This window comes from Herpailurus yagouaroundi, unplaced genomic scaffold (genome assembly GCF_014898765.1).
Source record: "Herpailurus yagouaroundi ecotype Mexico unplaced genomic scaffold, PumYag 28, whole genome shotgun sequence".
NCBI lineage: Eukaryota > Metazoa > Chordata > Mammalia > Carnivora > Felidae > Herpailurus > Herpailurus yagouaroundi.
Window position 1 is genome coordinate 136,119,544 of NW_024412376.1, and position 20,319 is coordinate 136,139,862.

Sequence of the window (20,319 nt, forward strand, 5' to 3'; positions counted from 1 at the left end):
CTTGGGGAAAAATTGCCTGACAAGTTTATATATATATATATATAAACTTGTGTGTGTGTGTGTGTATATACATACATATATAAACTTGTAAAAAAAAAAAATATATATATATATATATTTCTTGGGGAAAAAATGGCCTGACAAGTTTACCCAAAGGTGAATGGGTGTATCAGAGACTTTTCTAAGTAGAAAGGCTGCCATAACATGGAGGTGTTGCCGGGTCCCCGGTGTCAAGGCAACACTCACATCTGTGTCCCTAGTTCTCAGAGCAGTTCTGGGCACACAACTGGCAGCTGCTCAAAAATGCTTGTGGAAGAATGGCTGAATAAGTCAACCTCACTGGACATTTTTCTTTATAGTGGTCGAATTTAAAATCTACTTTCTCTAAAATGAAAATTCAATGTAAAAGCGAAGTTATTGCAAACTCATTTTTGAACACAGGTTATAAATTATGCTCACATAAATTTATTAAACTATAGAATAGAAACCATGGCCATGAAGTTTTTTTCTGGAAAAAGCTTCAATTACCTCATTAGTTTATGGGGCATAAAGACCTTTTATAGTTACAAATTTGCATATAAGATGGAGTTTTATCCTAATGATAAATCAACTATGTTCTTAAAGATCTTCTTTCCTTTAAATTATCATTGTAAAGCTCTGGAGAAAAACTACAATATCTATGCTAAGTCACGAATTGTCTTGGCATCGAGAAATTTTAGTGTTTATCCCATTAATACTCATATTTCTATAATGTGAAACAGGATACAAATGAAAATGAAGTGCTTTCTCCTCACTTGAAATTCGGCTACTAGCGAAATAAAGGTAATATCACTGCTCTTTAGGTAATCTCAAATACATTTACCTCAACTGTCTTAGTTCTTCTCTCTTCTTTTTTGTCTTCTTCGGGATTTTCTGGTTTCTCTTCCTTTTCTTCCTTTCTGGTGTTCTCCTCTGCCTCTTCTGCCATATCTACTGATACGGTAGCTTGATCTTTTCCCACCCAGTCATGAGCCTTCTTCATGGCCTGCAAAGGCCCCCCAACCAAAGCAATTCGTTTATTATGCAAATTGGGAGACGAAGAAATTCCAATCCCCAGACTACAGTAGAGTTGCCCTAAACCTTCAAGGGTGATTCTCTGTACATTCAAAAAGTGATGAGGCAATTCCTTAGTCCCCTTAAAAGCACCTTGTTGGTGCTTTCTGGTGAGTATAAAGTAAGAAAAGGGGGCAGGATAGAAAGTATGGCGAGAACACTGCAGGACCTTTTTAAAACACACTGTGAAAGGATACACGGGTAAGAATAAAAAGCACAGTCACCTTGAAAGACCGATAGTATATTTTTCACTTTTCATGACCAACTATAAAAGAATAACAGCACTTTTTTATATATAGGTTAGAGACTTAGCCAGGGTCATTGCTAAAGCAAATTTCCTCATTTGATAGGGCTCATGAAACCCTTAATGTTTCATGAACCTAGTAATGTATCATGCAGTGAAGGTGAAGGATGGATCTGTTCTCTCTTCCCTCGTCATGGAGACATTAGACCTCAAGGGGGGAGGAGAGGAGCTGTGGGAAAGACCTGGAGCTGCTCCATGACTAGTTTAATCTCACATGAGTGCAGTCTGAGAAACCTGTAAGCCTAAAAAATTATGGCTAAATTGAACAAGCAGAACAACCCCCCTTCCCCATCTGTCATTCCCTGAATTTAGAAAGGGCAGACTCACCGAGTTTTTACATTACGGTTTAAAGCTGTTTGCTTGAGTGAAAGTTGTATCTGAGCTTATGTTAAACTTACTTCTCATCTTAAAGCTTAGCTGACTATGTCCACAAGCCAGTGGGACCTTGGAGACACCACACACACACACACACACACACACACACACACACACACAGCAGTGGCAGGTGCTGCACAGAGATAAATGAGGCAATTTCCCACTGTGTTCAAGTCACTGACCTGCCAGAATCGGTGACCTCTATCTGAGATAAAGAAATGACTCATGTCTCCCCCTCACTGCCTCATCCTGCCCTGTCCTCACCCACCTTGATTAAGTGAGGGCCTACACCAACTACTGCTTGCTAAAGAGAAGGGAAAAAAAGAGAATGGGAAAAATAACACAGTTTTAAGTACTTAATACGCAGTGTCTTCATTAACAAACTCCACGGCAAGTCCTTACACTAAGTTGCAAAACATGCTGTGGTACAATTAGAAGAACCCAGACTGAAAACGCTGGATGGTTCTTAGACCCCACGCGGCACCAGCATTCTGTGCGGGAGGGGGCGTGTGGCTGACCCGGCTGAGGGGGTTCTGTCTGCATGATTCTGGCACATCACTGCAGCGTGGGAGGGGAGACGGAGTTTGAAAAACCCCTTGGTGATTCTGTACCCCTTTTCCCTCCCCTCTGCTGAAGATACCCACTGCTCTGATATACAATTCTATTTTGAGGAGAAGTGACTTGTTCAAGGTCACAGGGTCATTACTGGTGAAGTTGCAACTAAAAGGCAGGTCTCCTGACACAGTCTAGCATGTTCTCTCCCATCACATTTCATTATGTTGCCTCCTGGAATCTTAATTAGTGACCTCATACTCTCCTCCCCCCATCACCATGTGCCATTTGGGGTTTGGGGTTTTTTCCATTTCAGGTGGATCTCTTGAACTTTACAACCGGTAACTTTAAAAACAACAACAACAATAAAAACTGAGACTTAAGACAGTGCTGACCTTATTGAGTTTGTCAGGCGTGGCTGCAACATGTAATTCAAAGAGAAGCTCTGTAAGCATGCTAGCAAATTCTTCTCCCTTTTCTTCTAAGGCTGGAAATAGAAAATGACAGAAGTAAGAAACGTGATTTATTTTTCCTCCTTCAGAATGTGGCAGCTCCCCGAACCTTACAGCCCGCAGTCAAAGTGAAAGTGAGGGCTGCAGCAGCCTGCTCCCCGGCTGCCAGAGGGCAGCTTATGAGCTGCTCGCTCCCAAGCACCACGATGCTCGGGCAGTGCCACGTGAGGGCTGCCCCAGCCTCGCTGCTCAAAGCTGTAGCTGGGGTGCCCCCAGGCTGACCTGAAGGCAGCGTGAGGGCAGGAAGGGACCTATCTGTCTTGTTGACAGCTATAGGGGATCGGTAGCTATTTGTTGAAAGAATGACTGAATGAACAAACGAATGGTGGAAGAGACCTGGGACAACACTGTATTTATGACCTTGAGTATTGTTACGCTTAGCACTGCAACTCTAATAATACCCAGGGCACCCTTTTCTGTCCACAGAGTCATAGTGCTGAGCAAGCAGAACTAGTCTCGTGGGTCATACACTACCTGATGTAACTACACTGTATCTCTTGGGAAATTTCCCAAGGTTTCCGGGGACACCTGTTGGTCCTATACTACTTCTTAATGGTATATCTTCCCTCCAGAATGGGAGCTACCTAAGGACAGACATGGTATATGTTTTTGCTCATTCCTGAATCCAGAGCATCCAACACAGTGGCCGGGAACATAATAGGTACTAAACTGAGTATTTATTAAATAAACAGTTTGGTGGTAAACTATACCATATAGAATAATATATAGATCACATATATACGATCAAATAAAAATAAATTAATGTCATTGAGGGTCAATAAAAAAGATTAAAAAAAATTTTTTTTAATGTTTATTTATTTTTGAGAGAGACAGAGACAGATTGTGAGCAGGGGTGGGGCAGAGAGAGAGGGAAACACAGAATCCGAAGCAGGCTCCAGGCTCTGAGCTGCCAGCACAGAGCCCGACACGGGGCTCGAGCTTACGAACCGCAAGGTCATGACCTGAGCCAAAGTCAGATGCTTAACCCACTGAGCCACCCAGGTGTCCCAATAAAAACGATTTTTTACAAGTTATAATCTTACTTCTTTTTCTCATTTATATGTATGAATTGAAACCATATTTGAATTTTCTAAGTGCCAAAGAATTGATTCTACAATGGGTTTGCCACCAGTTTGGGTGAGAATAAAAGCATCATTAATCGGCCTGATTACATGATCTCAAAACCCTCTGAGTAGAAAATCCTCTGGTTTGTGTCAGTGGGGAAAGGCATTACCTTCAGGGATAACTAAGCCATGTGAAAAAAACTGTATCTAATACTTGTGTGCATGTGCCCTTTGCTGTTTTATAGACAAAATGGCTAATTAGCAGCTCGTGAAGACAGCCGGAGTAACTTGTATGTCTTTGTTTAAAACATTTGGCTTGATCAGTTTATCATCACCCGAGTTCATATATTCTCAGGGGAGAGACAGATTCATGAACAAAATAGAGAGGTAAAACATATGTGTCAGGTGGAAAGTTTTATGAAGTATAAACCAAGGAAGAGGAATGGGGGTGGCTGGCGGTCGGGAAGTGAGAGGGCAACTGAGAAGGTGCCATTTGAGTAATGACAGAGGAGGAGATGGTGAGCAACATCAGATGGGGCACGGGAAGAGATCTCCAGGCAGAGACACCACCAACACAAAAGTCCAAGAAGGAGGGGCGCCTGGGTGGCGCAGTCGGTTAAGCGTCCGACTTCAGCCAGGTCACGATCTCGCGGTCTGTGAGTTCGAGCCCCGCGTCGGGCTCTGGGCTGATGGCTCAGAGCCTGGAGCCTGTTTCCGATTCTGTGTCTCCCTCTCTCCCTGCCCCTCCCCCGTTCATGCTCTGTCTCTCTCTGTCCCAAAAATAAATAAACGTTGAAAAAAAAAGTCCAAGAAGGAGTGTGCCCAGCTTGCGCAGGGACAGCAAGGAGGCCAGGGTGGCTGCAGCAGGGACAGGGAGATGTGTACCTTGGCGGTAGAGAGAGAGAGAGAGAGAGAGAGAGAGAGAGAGAGAGAGAGATGGCTGTCTTTGTTCAGGATGAAGCTGACACAAGCATCGTTCTAACCCGAAGAGGTAAGCGCACTGATTGAGAAGGCTTTTACAGCACCAAATCTTGCCCTGAGAGGGGTATTAAGAAGGCTTCCTGGAGGAGGTGATTACCTGAACCTACTAGTCTTCAACCTAATGCCTTCTCATTAGCTACTTGCAAGAAAGGAGAGATGAAGGGCTAGGGAGACAGAGACAAAGCTGAGATTCTCTCTCTCTGCTGGGCAGGAGTCTTGGTCTCACCCTCCCTACGTAGGCAAAGTAAGAGGGGCAGGCACACATCTGTGCAGCATCAGCAAGGGCTCATTGCCAAACTGCCTGGTTCTTCTCACTTCTTGTTCTGTGTGAGGCAATGATGCAGGGAAGTTAGAGCCCTGGACTTAGTTGTGGAAGGCATGGGTTCTACCCCAGCTCCTGCATTTAGAGACTATATGGCCTGGGGCTAGCCATGGGTCTTCTTGGCTTCCATACCCTCCTCTAAATTTAGATTAAAAAAACCCATCCATCTCTGCTGTAGCACTGTTGTAAAGATCAAATAATGTAACAAACGTGAAAGTATTTGTAAACACTAAAATATTATCAACTATGTTGTTATGTGCTACAAAGATAGAAACATAGGGAGATTGGGGTGTTTGGGTGGCTTAGTCGGTTGAATATCCAACCTCGATTTTGGCTCGGGTCATGATTCCATGGTTCATGGGATCGAGCCCTGCATTGGGCTCTGTGCAGACAGCACAGTGCCTGCTTGGGATTCTCTTTCTCCCTCTCTCTCTGCCCCTCCCCTGCTCTCTCTCTCTCAAAATAAATAAATACACATTAAAAAAAAAACATAGGGAGCTTAAAAATATTTGGGAGTCATCAATGCTAAATTAGGATGCAAATACTTTGTGTAGCTCCACTTTTTTTTTTTTTTTTTTTTTTTTTTTAAAGCAGGCTCCACACCTAGCATGGAGCCCAGTGCGGGGCTTAAACTCACGACACTGAGATTAAGACCTGACTGAGATCAAGAGTCAAATGCTTAACTGACTGAGCCACCCAGGTACCCCTCTCCAGCTTTTAAATGTGCATTTGTTCTATACAACAGAAAAAGATACCAATAACTTTTAGCAGATATCTTAGGGGAAAAAAAGCCACAGAGAAAAATGGAAGTAGAGAAAAACAGAAGTAGATAAAAACTGATGATCAATACTGTTGCAACAAAGAATATCTATTACTACAACTCTTGGTTCGTACATGTGGTCAAGATCTTCACTGAAGCGATAAAAATAGAAAATGGCCTTTTAGAACCTCTTCACGACAGCGGTAAACCAAATTAGAGACCTATAGTAGTGTGATAAAATTACACACTGCTGGAAAGACAATCATGCAAATCATTAGCTAATATTATCAAAGGCAGAGGAGCCTGATGTTGAGTTTAGCCGAAAACGACAATTTGTTATATTTTCCAAGACTTGCAAATAAATTATTTACATGTTAAGGGGTCTTTAGGAATGTAAATGCTTACAAGAAAAAAAAAATGGATGCGAATGCTCTGGTTTCTCTCAGAGTGTTCCTGGCTCGTCCGCTCACCCCCACTGATGAGATAACTCTTTACAGCTTTTAGATAATCTGTCCACCTCTATGGAGTTGTCATGCTCCATCATAACTGGATTGATTTAATGGCAACCCCGCTACTCTTTTCTCCCAGTTTTTCTTTACATGTTTTACATTTATCTATTAAATTAATTAAAATTAATAGTGTTTTGATAATCTGGAGATGCCCTTTGGGAAAATGGATGTATTATGGGCAGTAATAGAGTTCTGTCACTTAAGGAGAGAAAGTCTACCATTTCTTAAGCATGCTGTCCAGGACTTCAATTTTTGTTTTTTGTTTTTGTCATATGAAAAAAGCCCAATTTACTAAAGCTCTGTATTGACTGATACACATCATATATGGTAGCATTAACAGTATTAACAGTATTGAACCAAGTTTCCTCTCTAAGAAACTACCCTAGTTGGGGATGCAGGGCTGCTTTAAGTTGCACTGGCAACAGTACTGACATTAGGGGAAATCTGGGATCTTCTTTATGTCGTTCTCAATGACTCCCCCATTAGGATCAAGGTCTACCTTAGGCATCGTGAAACCAAAGAGAAATAATCTGGATCTTTCTGGTGATTGTTACTCTGGAAAACAGGCATCCCTATTGGTTCATCTTGGGCCCATAATACCATGTGCGTGAACTTTGACAGCTAGTGTCTTAGTTTCTCATTATTAAAACAAAGACAAGGCTGTCATTCTTTGTGACTTTTGTAGAAACACACAAATCTCAAAAACATTCTTCTCCAATAGTCTCTTTGATACTGACTTCTTTCTATTGTCCTGTATAACTGAGTCTTCTATTTTGATGCAATGAGCATAAACCTCATTAAACTGAAGGCACATAAGGTCTCTATGAAGGACTAAAGTGGGAGATGGTATTTAACTAAGTTTGCAAATGCCTAGAATAATCTGGTCCTGAGCAACGAGGCTGAAACGCTTGGCTCTCGTGCTTGAGCCTTGATTAAAGGTACGTAACACACCTGGGCACAGAACACTTCCGGCTCTTGGATGGGTATGAAGGCACATGATCGCTATGCTGTGTGGGTAATAACAAATACAATCATAAATAAAAGCTACAATTGATTGTACCTTTACTATTGTCCCGGCATTGTTTTAGCACTTTAAATAACAATACCAGCTAATGTTTTTGAGCAGTTCTGTGTGCCAGGCTCTGTAATAAATATTTTTACATATATTCTCTAACTTGAGCCTCACAACAGCCCTTGGGAATCTGTATAATTGTCTCCATTTAGCAGGTGAAGATAACGAGTTTCAGAAAGGTTACCTAACTTGTTCAAGGCCATGCAGCCAGTAAATGGTGGAAATGTTTCAAATGGGACCTTGAGAGAGTCCCAGGAGAAGTCAGCCTGTGTGGCCATGGTTGTCTGTTAGCATAACCTGAACAACTGTGGTTGCAGTGCTAGGTGATGACCTCAGTAAGAAATTACTCTCAGGCGAGCCTGGGTGGCTCAGCTGGTTAAGTGTCCGACTCTTGATTTCAGCTCAAGTAATGATAGGGTTGTGAGATTGAGCCCCACGTTGGGCTCTATGCTCATCTCTCCTTCTCTCTCTCTGCCCCTCCAAAATAAATAAATTCTTAAAAAAAAAAAAAAAAAGAAAGAAAGAAAAGAAAAATACAAGAAGAAATCCATGAAAAGCCCTGCCCACTGCATGCAGATACGAAATTAGATATCAGAGCATAAACTCCAGTCATCAGGGCCCTGCTCAGGGCACTGCGTTCTTGGTCCATGTGACCATTCGAGTTTACTGTGTGCCGTGATGTGTCAGGAACTGTGCTGCCCACCAGAGAAATGAAGATGCGTCAGTCAGGAGTTCCCGCCCTACAGATCAATGCGACCAGCTCCTGTAACAAGAGCAGATGTACAGAGTGTTCTGGAAGCGAGGAGGAGGGGCACTTGCATTAAATCATCCCCTGTTCAAAGGGCTGCGTTTACTAACAGCCGTTTCTGAAGGATCATACCAACACTTTGTTTTGCTGTTTAACCGGTTATTTTCCTTTACCTTGTTCTTCTTGATTCTCTTCATTCTCCAATTCTTTGGCTGCAAAGATGTCTTTAATGGAAATTAGGTCGTTTTTTAAGAGTTCCAGCTTCTCTCCATCAAGCGATGTTAAAAATGACTGAACCTGAAAACAGAAATAGGTCAGTGTAACTGTCATCTTTTCTTCTCATTAGTCACATTTACACAGGGCTGTCCCCAGTTCTCCCAGGACTCAGGCGATTGGTGGTGTGTGTGTGGGGGGCGGCGGGGGGCAATGCCAGGTTGAACGCTGGATTTCTGCCTATGAACCTTGCAACTTTGGGTGAGTTACATAAGCTCCCTGGGGCTCAGCTTTTACAACTTTAAAGGGAGAGCTACACTTCATTGTGATCCTTTGTGATGTAAATGAAATAGTGACCGTGAAGTACGAGACACAGGTGCAAAAGGCAGACGCTAAGTAAATTGTGGTGGCAGCTCTTGTAGCCAAGTGGTTAAAAACACACATGTTGTCAACTCTGAATTCAAAGATGAGCCCCGTGGGGCGTCTGGGTGGCTCAGTCAGTTAATCGACTGACTCCTGATCTCGGCTCAGGTCATGATCTCCAGGTCATGGGATTGAGCCCCACATCGGGCTCTGTGCTCTGTGCTGAGCATGGAGGCTGCTTAAGATTCTCTTTCTCCCTCTGTCCCTTCCCTACTTGCTATCTCTCACTCTTAAAAAAAAAAAAAACCAACAAATATGAGTCCCTCGCTTATGAATTGTGTGACCTGGGAAAATTTATTTAACCTTTCTATGTCTTTCCTTCCTTATCTGTAAAATGGGTTCTAATAGCATCTCCCTTGTAAGGTTGTTTTGAGGGTTAAATGAGATAATGTATTTATTTATTTATTTATTTAAAAAAAAATTTTTTTTTCAACGTTTATTTATTTTTGGGACAGAGAGAGACAGAGCATGACCGGGGGAGGGGCAGAGAGAGAGGGTGACACAGAATCGGAAACAGGCTCCAGGCTCTGAGCCATCAGCCCAGAGCCCGACGCGGGGCTCGAACTCACGGACCGTGAGATCGTGACCTGGCTGAAGTCGGACACTTAACCGACTGCGCCACCCAGGCGCCCGGAGATAATGTATTTAAAAGTACTTACAGTGACAGTCAAGAAATTACATATATTTCATGTAGGTTAACATAAAAGAATATTAACATATGTATGTATAATACATATACATATAAACACATAAAGAAATGTTTTACATATACAGATATACATACATTATTACTTGCTAGATGTGGGTTATACACCAGCGCTACAAAAACACACGAGACACATTTTTCTTCTCAGAGATCTTGCAGTCTAGAGGAGGAAAGCCCAGGCTAACCGCTAACAGCCATGACAGATGTGAACGGAGGGGCAGTGGGGCACCAGGGAGGCGACTTCAGTCCCACTTGGGGAGACAAGAGGGTGGGCAGGGAGACTTCACAGAGGATGATGCTTGAGCTGACAACTTCCCTGTTCACTGTCTTCAGAGCCCCTCTTTTGAAACTGACCGCGGTAAACACTTAAAAATTATTTGCACACATGGCCAGCCATCCTCTGTGAATCTGAAGACTGATTTGAACTTTCAAAATGGCCATAGTGCATGGAAAAACCATACAAAAAATGACATAAGACTGTAAAGTAGTAAAGTTTTCATTCTGCAGGTCAAACACTTGCTCTGGGGCCAGAAGCAACAGAGGAGCCGCAATGCCCCCTGGAATATGTTTTCGTATTCGTTATGGTTGTAGATTCACACATCAGGGTAAGCGAGAGGGTTAGAGAGGGCATCGGGGATGCCAGGAAAACATTTTCCTAGAAGTTGTCATGTATATCAGGAGGACAGAACGCAATGGCAAGGAGCTCCGGAAGGAAGCGTGGCAGGAAGGCATCCACACAAACCCATCAGTCATGGAGTTCAGCAGGTGGAGGCAAACGCACCCTGCATGATGGCTGCCCCCACGTCCTTTGGCTCTGACCTTTTAAGAGCTTCTTTTCAGCTCAGATATTCATGATTAGGTCTCAGGGTCCTAGATAGGCCCACATCAGATTCCTACAATTCAGATGTATTTTTAAACAGCAGTTTTCAAAGAGTAAAATAAAAAAGGTAATTATTGAATAAATGTGCTTGAGCACAACACTTAGTGAAAATGTGGGGCATTATGGTTTCCTCATGTCTTCTGGAGGGGAGCCATCCTCTGGGAGGGAATGCACTGGGGTTGTATGCCTTGGGCATCCTTTGGAAAGGATTCTTTTTAACAAAGGAATCTATTGTCAGCATCTTTCTACTACAGTATCTCTTTTGCTTCCTCCTAGTTCATTCCATTATGCCAAGGTGATGAGCATTGAATCTTTATTTCAATCCAATAATAAATAATCATGCACTCCTCAATAAATATTCATAGAATGCTGACTATATGCTTGGCATTCTGCTAAGTGTTGATGGGAACACAAGGGTAGACAGTCTGCCTTGTAAATCTTTTCCCTGAGAGGGAGTATAGAGTGCCATTTTGAAGATTCTTGCTTACTGTTCTTGTGAGCTATTGTGTATAATAGCAATTAAAATGATTAGTTTTTTTCATAAGGTTTATAGTATACCACATTGTCATGCCTGTTGCCATCCTAGAGTCAATCTAGTAGAATAGTAATGATAATAATTCCTTATATTTCCATATAATGTGTCTATGTTTTAGCCAATAGCAAGGTCAGCAGAGGTGATGTGTATCATTTTCAGGTCAAGGCTCTTAAAAAATGGGAGTGTACCCTCTACACCTTTCTGTCCTTGTGCTGGTGGGATAAAGACAACAAAGAGGGCCTAGAAGATGGTAGAATCCAATGCTCTAGACTCAGACACAGGGGAGTCCACAGGGCCAAAGGGATGTGCCCACCCAGAGCCCACACTCCTTCTTCCAAACCACTCTCTAGGTACTAAAGTTGCTAAAGTTTCCCTCCCTCAGCCTGTATGGATCTCTACTCAGGATGTGCTCCTTATGGCAGGACCATCCACTGGAGGGTGCACCCCTAGGTCTAAGAGGTGGCTGTTAGCAGTGGCGTGGATGGAACTTGAACTAGGGTATCCTCACATGTACATATAAAGCCCTTGAAGTGAGAGATAGATGGAAATAAAGACAGGAGAGCAGGCAGGAGGGTAGTACGGAAATGTGAGGAGTGTGAGAAGTCTGAATGGGAACCAGGCCTTCAAAGTCATTATAAAAGTGTATTTGTTAGGGTAGGATGACAGAATATATATATTTTTTAACAGTTTGTTTCAAAACTCCTTTAACTTCCAAGAATTTGGTGTGTAGAGGAGGTCTAGTTAAATTTGAATGATGAATAGTTTCTTAGTGTAAGTGTGTGTCTCAAATATTGCAGAGGACATATTTACGTTAAAAAAGTATTCATTGTTGGGGCACCTGGGTGGCTCAGTCGGTTAAGCGTCTGACTTCAGCTCAGGTCATGATCTCACCATTTGTGAGTTCGAGCTCTGCATCAGGCTCTGTGCTGACAGCTCAGAGCCTGGAGACCTCTTCGGCTTCTGTGTCTCCCTCTCTCTCTATCCCTCCCCTGCTCATACTCTGTGTGTGTGTGTGTGTGTGTGTGTGTGTGTGTGTGTGTGTGTGTGTTTAATAAACATTAAAAACATTTTAAAAAGAAGTATTCATTGTTTATTAAAAGTTAAAGCTTATCTTGTCATCCTGTATTTTTATTTGCTAAATCTGACAACCCCAGTAAGGGTCTCCATTTGTATTATTGCCTGAGGCAGGTGAACATCAGGACGGATCTAGTGGAGCCATGAGATGGACAGAGCGTGGCTCCTGAACCCCCAATTCAGGAAAGCTGCCTGATGACCAGGCACTCCCATCTTGGACAGTTCTAGAATGAGGATAACGCCTACTGATTTGACCCATATATTTTTAGGACTTTTTTTTTATAGCACCCAGTAACGCATTACTAATCCAAGAAAAAGTTCTGCATTCCCTACTATGCATCTATAAAAATCTCTAGGCTGGGGGAACAAAAGCAGAGCTGTGTAAACAGAGGGAAATGCATCCCTCCAGGGACCAAACCTCCTTCCTAGCAACGTCAGTCGTTTGGGGCTCTTTTCTAAGGACCTGGGACTCTTTCACAGCTGAAAGCTGCAATGGAACTCTCCAGAATGGAATCTCTCTACCACTGTGATAACTACAAGAGACCACACATCCGTGTTATGTTTTTAATTAAAACAACACACATACACACACATATAAGAATGCATGTAAAAATAAAATGTCATCAACCTTATATATGCATATACATAAACATGTATAAAAAGGCAGCTAACATTTATTGAGTACTTATTATCTATTCAGCAAGCTGCAACTGGCTTCACGTGGATTATCTCATTTAATTCTTTAATGCTGCTATGAGGTAGGTTTTATTATTAATCCCATTTCACAGATAAGGAGATTGAGGTAAGATGGGTCCAAAATCATCAGCTACTGAGTGGTATTTGATCGCGTAATGTCTGACTCGAAGCCCAGCTTTTATAGGGAAAGATTTGTGATTCAGTGGAAAACTACATTTTCTAGAGCACACGTTACCAGGTTATCTGATTCTGAGTCTATGGGAGCAACTTCACAACTCTATGGATTGCACGAGCTGAGAGCAGTGCAAAATAATTCTAGTCTATAGACGTGTGAATAGATTCTGTCCAGCAGAGGAACAGCCTCACCTCCTGTGGTTTATGACCATTTGCACACTGGTTTCAAAATTGCTTTACTCCACGTAAATATGTGTGTTGCCTTTTCCCCTGAACCAATTATAATATCTGCTTGGTTCTTTCATTTAATTAAGAGGCTAAATAAATTCTTTAATTCACATTCATTTTGTAACTGTATATGAGGCATGATTTTATTCTTAAAAAATTACCCCCTTTAACAGTTTAACCACAAGACTGTTCCTGATGGCTCATGGATAACAACAATAAAAAAGAAATAAACACAGAAAAGTGACACATAACTCAATCATCTGGACGGAGGGGGATTTCCATCCTGTTTGGTTCTTGGTAGCCTCTTATAGGGCAGAGGCCATGTTCCCTGGCTTAGGTGGGCATCAAGAATGTCTGTATCCCCTCCAAGTGCAAACATGGAGGACATGGCCGAGAGAGAGTCAAGAATCACTCCTCTACTGTAAGGCTCACTTCCAAGTTCCTCTTGCCATCAGGGGGCCTGCTTGTCCCCAGTGAACGTCACTGAGATGAGCTATGGCCCCTCCCAGGACGTTCAGCAGGTGCTACCCTGTGGCTCCGCCAGAAAAACACCCCAAAGTACAATCAGCCTGACACAAGGCAAAAGAGCTGTGTATATAACTAAGTGAATTAATAGTTTTAAAGCACTTAGAATAGTGACTATATAAGTATCATATGAGTATTTGCTAAATAACTACCGTCCCCCACCCCCCACATAGATCCTTTAAAAAAAAAATCCCCAAACCCTGCTGATTTCTACTGTTTCTATTTTGTTTCTTGAGATCACAGTGTTGGAGATGTGAATGTACAGGGCTATCAGGTAATTCCCAGGTTTCCATTCTGGAACATTCCCAGATAGAACTTTTTTTTTTTTTTTTTAATGTTTATTTCTTTTTGAGAGAGAGAGACAGAGTGAGAGCAGGGTAGAGGTAGAGAGAGAGGGAGACACAGAATCTGAAGCAGGCTCTGGGCTCTGAACTGTCAGCACAGAGTCCAGCATGGGGTTTGAACTCATGGATGGTGAGATCACGACCTGAGCTGAAGACTGATGCTCAACCAACTGAGCCATCCAGGTGCCCCCCCAATAGACCTTTAACCCCCAGCAAGATAATCCTGCCTTTTGTGGCCCAAGCTTTTTAACGAATGGGTGAACACATCACTATTTAGCCCATAAAACTCTATTAAAACCCTGCAGTCTGGAAGAAACATCAGCTGCTTTGTTTTCATTGGGTGGATATGGCAATGTAGCCTAGTAGGGCTTCACTGGCCTGGGTACATCACCAAAAGGAAGCACAGTGCCAGGAGCCTAACAGGCAAGTTTCTGAGCAACCTTTGGCACCATGAAGTGTGATGACTCTTATTTTGCTGGCCCTCTTGGGGGCAGGGAGGGGTAATAGCTTAGCATAGGACAGAGAGGAAATAATATGGAGCACGAGGGGTCATCAAACTGTATCATATTTGTGACCCTTGCACACTACTAACAAGGCCCTAAACATGAGATATTTTAATGGCAGATTTTCCAGTTTCTCTCATGTATAAGAAAACAAATTAGTGAACATGGAATTTTATTTTATTTATTGTTATTATTATTATTATTTTTTTTTTTAGAGAGAGAGAGCATGAGCAGGGGGAGGGGCAGAGGGAGAAGAGAGAGAATCTTAAGCAGGCTCCACACCCAGCACAGAGCCTGACACGGGGCTCGATCTCATAACTCTGAGATCATGACCTGAGCTGAAATCGAGACTAAGACGCTCAACAAACTGAGCCACCCAGGTGACCCAGTGAACATGGTATTATACATGAGCAGGGCTGACATACCTTGCTTTCACTTTCATTGGACAGAATTTCCAGGGCTTCCAGGTGTGACAAACCTTGATACTCATCAAACAGCATCCCGTAGTGTGCGGTCCTCTCGGCCGTGAGCTGCTGGGCCAACCTCTGCTTCTCTTTCTCCTTGGCTTCTCTTAACATCTGCAGAAATACACAGTGTTTGTGCCCTGGGTGTATGCTGGGACGCCTCATTTCCTGAATCAGGGGAGATAAGGGCTGGCTTTGTATTTGTGAAGAGTAGGTTTTAGTTACTTGGGAATTTCTAACACAATGATTCTTTGATTGATCCTACTGACAATTTTTACATAATATTCCACTTTGAGTTTTCCATGTTCGTTATATACATGAAAAGACAAAGCAAAAATTCTATGCCTGGGAACAGGATTGGAAAGAAGCACATCAGAAGCTGAACCGTGGTTTCTGCTCAAGTGTTTTCCGTGTGTGATTAATTTTCTTATTTTCCAAAATATCCAAATTATCTATAACGAGCAAATCGATGCACACCAGGAAAGTCTAATCTATTGTGATGGGGTTCACTGCAACTTCGGCACCCAGGCAGACCTCAAGGCAGTCATAAGCTGATCTGCTTTGATCTGAGTTGCGTTATTTTAAAAAATTTTATGTGGGTGGCTATTAACCATCTTTGATGAACAATATTAATAAAATATAAACTCATAACGTATTTCTCATCAGATACTAAGTATAAAGAAGAATATTAGCTTATTGATGCTGGAGAAGTAGGACTGTGAATGGAGTTCCTCTCCATGTTGATCATTTCTCTCCAGTTTTTTTTTTTGTTGATTAAATAAAGAGAGCAAAGTGAACACCGAGTCCCCCAGTCACTCCCAATTTCCTGCACTTGCTTTCTGTGATTCTAAGCATCCTTTATTTGATTCCTCATTAAGTTTACTGGGCATTACGTTTATAGGGTTCTTTAGTATCTATGGAGAGCACCATAAACACAGTGGCCACCACAAATTCACAAGGGAAAGATCGTGGAAGAACAGACCGTGGTTTTTAATGTGCATCAATAAAACAATCGACCCCATTTCTCCTTTTGGGTTCTTGAGGCGCTTAGCCAAAAACTCACTGGGTTGCAGACAGAATTCTCCCCTCTATCTGTCTTTAACATTAATATGTACAAGCTCTGAATTTTAAATTTTCAAAACAATCTCATCAAATTACCACTGGGTATTTAAAAAAATTTTTTTAATGTTTATTTATTTCGAGAGAGAGAGAGAGAGAGACAGAGTATGAGTGGAGGAGGGGCAGAGGGAGTGGGAGACACAGATTCTGAAGTGGGCTTCAGGCTCTGAGTTGTCAGCACAGAGCCCGATGCGGGGCTCAAACTCATGGACTGTGAGATCATGACCTGAGCTGCAGTCGGACGCTCAACCGACTGAGCCACCCAGGCGCCCTGAAATTCTCCATTTTAGAGGTATGTGAATTTCAGCCAAAGAAGCATAGTTAGCCAGTTTCTGGACTTGGTCACATTTCCCCCACATTATCACCTTCTTAACTAGAATGAAATTTATATCTATACATATATACTTATATATAGACACATATATAGGCTTATAGGTAGGTACATGTGTATATATAATATATAGTATGTACGTATGTATCTATATAAATTTTATATATAAGTCCTGTGGCAACAATATTCCTACATGCTCACCAAATACCCTTTCCGTCCTAGACACATAACTGAACTATATTTCTCAGCCCCTTGAGTTGAATTAGGTAGACTCTGTGGAAGTTTTGGCCAAAGGAATGAAGGTAAAGTGACATATATCACTTCCAGGGAGAAGTCCTAAAGTGTCCTACCTACCGGGCCCTCCCATATTCCTTCCCCTTCTATGAGGCTGGAAGTAAAGATTTTAGGACGGCAGATCCACAAGATAATGGACTCAGAAAAGAGCTATCTAGAGAGTCCCTGAACAGGGACATTCATGCTGCAGGAGCGAAAGTTAGATTTTTTTGCTCTTAGCCACATCGATCCTTGGGGGTTGGTGTTTTAGTTTCATTTTCATTTTGCAACATCTGGTATTAATTATCTGATTAATACAAATGTATTTTCTTTTGCAGGATCGGTAGGCTGGTGGTTTAGATGATCCTGCCAAGTCCTGACCTGAGCTATAATATCAGAGTGGTTATATGAAGGTTACTCTGGAAGAGACCAGAGGAAATAGCTTAAAACAAAAGCTTTTCAGGAAATGCCACTAACATGATGTCAGTGATGGCTCCTTAGTGGCTTCCTAGTGTTGAGCCAGGAGAAGGTATGTTTGTCCTGCCTATGAAATTTATGAAATCTGGGGCTGTATCAGCTGCTCCTGATTTCAGGAAGGCAGAGACAGACCTGGCGTATCTGCCTGTTACGGAGGAAGGGACCAGGAGCATGTCTGCACTGTGGAGCATGAACTGGGCATGTGCCATCTGAAAAAGCAAGTTCACTATTAGGGTTTTATACTTGGAAAAGAAAATAAATACTACTTTTAACTTCTTTAACTACTATAAGTAAGCAAAACACAGATTAAATTCTTTTTTTTTTTTTAAGTAAGCTCTACATTCAACATGGGTCTTAAACCCATGACCTCAAGATCAAGAGTCACATGCTCTACCGACTGTACAAGCCAGGTGCCCCACAGATTCAATTCTTCATATCGTATTTCCCAAGGAGGGTTGGAAAACTTTAAAACTTGAAGTGTGAGAAGAGAGGCCCATCCTTGCACATAGTAAGAGGACTATAAATTAAAATTCCAATGAGATGCCATTTCCACCTATTATATTGACACATAGTAATACAACAACAATAACTACCATTCCTGATGTTTGCTAAGAGTCCAGTACTCTTCCAACTCATTGAATCTTTACGTCAAAGCTATCAGTAGGTATTGATGTTGCACCCAGTGCACAGGCGAGTAAACCAGGGCACAGAAGAATTAAGTAACCTGCTCAAGGTCATGTGGCTAGAAAGTAGTAGAGCTGGAATACATACAATGATGCTTTCAACTGAATGCTTGTGTCCCCCCAAAATTCATTTTTTAAGTTTATTTATTTATTTTTGAGAGAGAGAGAAAGCGTGCATGTGTGCAAAAGCACACAGTGGGGGAGGGGCAGAGAGAGAGAGGGAGACACAGAATCTGAAGAAGGCTCCAGGCTCCAAGCTGTCAGTGCAGAGACTGACATGGGGCTCAAACTCACAGGATTGTAAGATCATGACCTGAGCTGAAGTTGGACACGACCAGCTAAGCCACCCCGGTGCCCTGCTCCCCAAATTCATAGGTTGAGACCTAATCCCCAATGTGATGGTATTTGGAAGTAGGGCCTTTGGGAGGGGATTAGGTCATGAGGGTAGAGCCCTCATGAATAGGATTAGTGTCCTTATAAAAGAGCCCCCACAGGGCTTCTTGCCCCTTCTACCATGTGAAGACACAGCGAGAAGACGAGAAGATGGCTATCTATGAACCAGGAATGGGCCATCACCAGACACTGAAATCTGCCAGCACCTTGATCTTGGGCTTCCCAGCCTCCAGAACTATGAGAAATCAATGTTTGTAGCTTATAAGAAACCTAGTCTTATATTTTGTTGTAGCAGCCTGTGTGAACTAAGACAAATGGCAAAAATGTAATAATCTTCAAGAAATTATTAAGTGATTAAAGCAAGGTACAAATGGGTGTGGTTAGCATGCTACCATTTGTCTGCAAAAGTATATATGTATCTGTACCTCTGTCTATGTCTATACCCATATCTATAGCTATATGATAATTCTGACAGAATCCATAAGAAGCTGTTAACAGCGTTTGCCTCCCATGAGGAACCCAGTGGCTGGGGAACAGGTGCATTAGAAACTCAATTTTCATTCTCTACTGTCTTAGGTCATTTGAATTTAAATCACATGCTTTAAAATACCTATTAAAAAAGATAAATAAAAAGGTATTTACTTTACTGACTGAAAGAAAGGATGGCAAAAGTATATAATCCCACCTGAGATAAGGAAACGGTTCTCTCCATGAGTGTCTTGGTCCGCTTAAAGCCTGGGTCACTCTCCGCAAGGACATTCATGGTTTTTTTACCAATGAATTCCAGAGCGTCCAGACCGCCCGTTAAGACGCTTTTACCCTGCAGATGAGATAATCACATGAGATTAGCTTTTGCCTTTTGCAATTTCACAGCAGTCAGAAACTCGCAGAAGGCACTATGTGCAAATATTAAAATCAATATGAAGTCACAATTTTTTCTCATCAGGGATTTAACATCCACTTAATGCTGTTTTCTTTTCCTTGGAAGGACATATGGCATATAATTTGTAGGGCATACAATATTATTTAAAAAGGACGCTTAGGAAAAACCAAAGCATATTTGGGATTAATTTTTACTGGCTCTATGTGTATGAATAGAAGACGTATCTAAGACATGAAATTAATAGGTGATCCCATTACTGTTTTTGTTTGAAAGAATGTCAACCTGAGTAACAGAGTTGTTTGGAGCAGTCTATTAAAATGTCAAATACTCTTGCCAATTTAGCAAATTCTTTAATCTAGGGCCTTGGAGTATGGGACCCTCAGGCTGTTTCAGATGGCCCTTGCATACTTTCAGAAACTAGCAATAACTGCCTATAATTAGTATATTCATGAAATAGGACAGGTTGATTTCCATATACGGCTGCCTTTAGAAACTGTTCCATCATACAATGATCCTGCAAATCCTCTTGTCAGCCATTGTTTTCCTTAAAAAAGAAAGATTAAAACAACCAAGATTTAGTCACATAAACTGTTCATATAAATAGAACTGCTTACATTTCTTTACAGCTTCTGTTCATATACTCCAACTACACAACTGCAATTATACTATGCACACATCTGTGTTTTTTCTGCCTTACATGAACTATACACATTATATTTTATTAAGATATTATTGCCTGTGTACATTTTCCAATCTTCATAATTATTGCTTCATTAGCAATATTAGACTTCGCTGAATTAATATACTTTAGTAGGCATTTCCATCTTGGACATTTAGACGCTGTTTTCAGATTTGGGGGCCATTCAGTATTCACATCAGAAAACAGATTTTAACACATGTATATTGTGGAAGGACTATGGGATATCACAATTCATACTTTTGCATGATTTGATTTATGTCTTTTAATATTCTACGAGGGATTACTTCAGTAGAGAATAAAATGGGAGAAAGAAGGACATGGAGACTTTGATTAAGGGCAAAGCTGGTGGGAGTGTCTGGAACTTGGGAAAAGTAAGTATCAGAAGGTAGAAGAGAACACAGAAA

The 20,319-nt window shown here is 41.8% G+C and overlaps 1 protein-coding gene across 5 annotated transcripts in view; it reads right to left on the reverse strand.

Moving 5' to 3' along the window:
- The window catches only part of FAM114A1 (family with sequence similarity 114 member A1), a 68,801-nt gene that overhangs the window by 10,317 nt on the left and 38,165 nt on the right, over positions 1-20,319 (reverse strand). For all 5 annotated transcript variants that reach the window (XM_040485707.1, XM_040485679.1, XM_040485697.1 and 2 more), the window contains 5 exons: positions 19,018-19,152; positions 15,018-15,170; positions 8,465-8,588; positions 2,719-2,810; positions 863-1,024 (listed from right to left, as the gene is read on the reverse strand). In XM_040485707.1, coding sequence (XP_040341641.1) covers positions 863-1,024; positions 2,719-2,810; positions 8,465-8,588; positions 15,018-15,170; positions 19,018-19,152 — 666 coding nt within the window. The remainder of the gene's footprint in view (positions 1-862; positions 1,025-2,718; positions 2,811-8,464; positions 8,589-15,017; positions 15,171-19,017; positions 19,153-20,319) is intronic.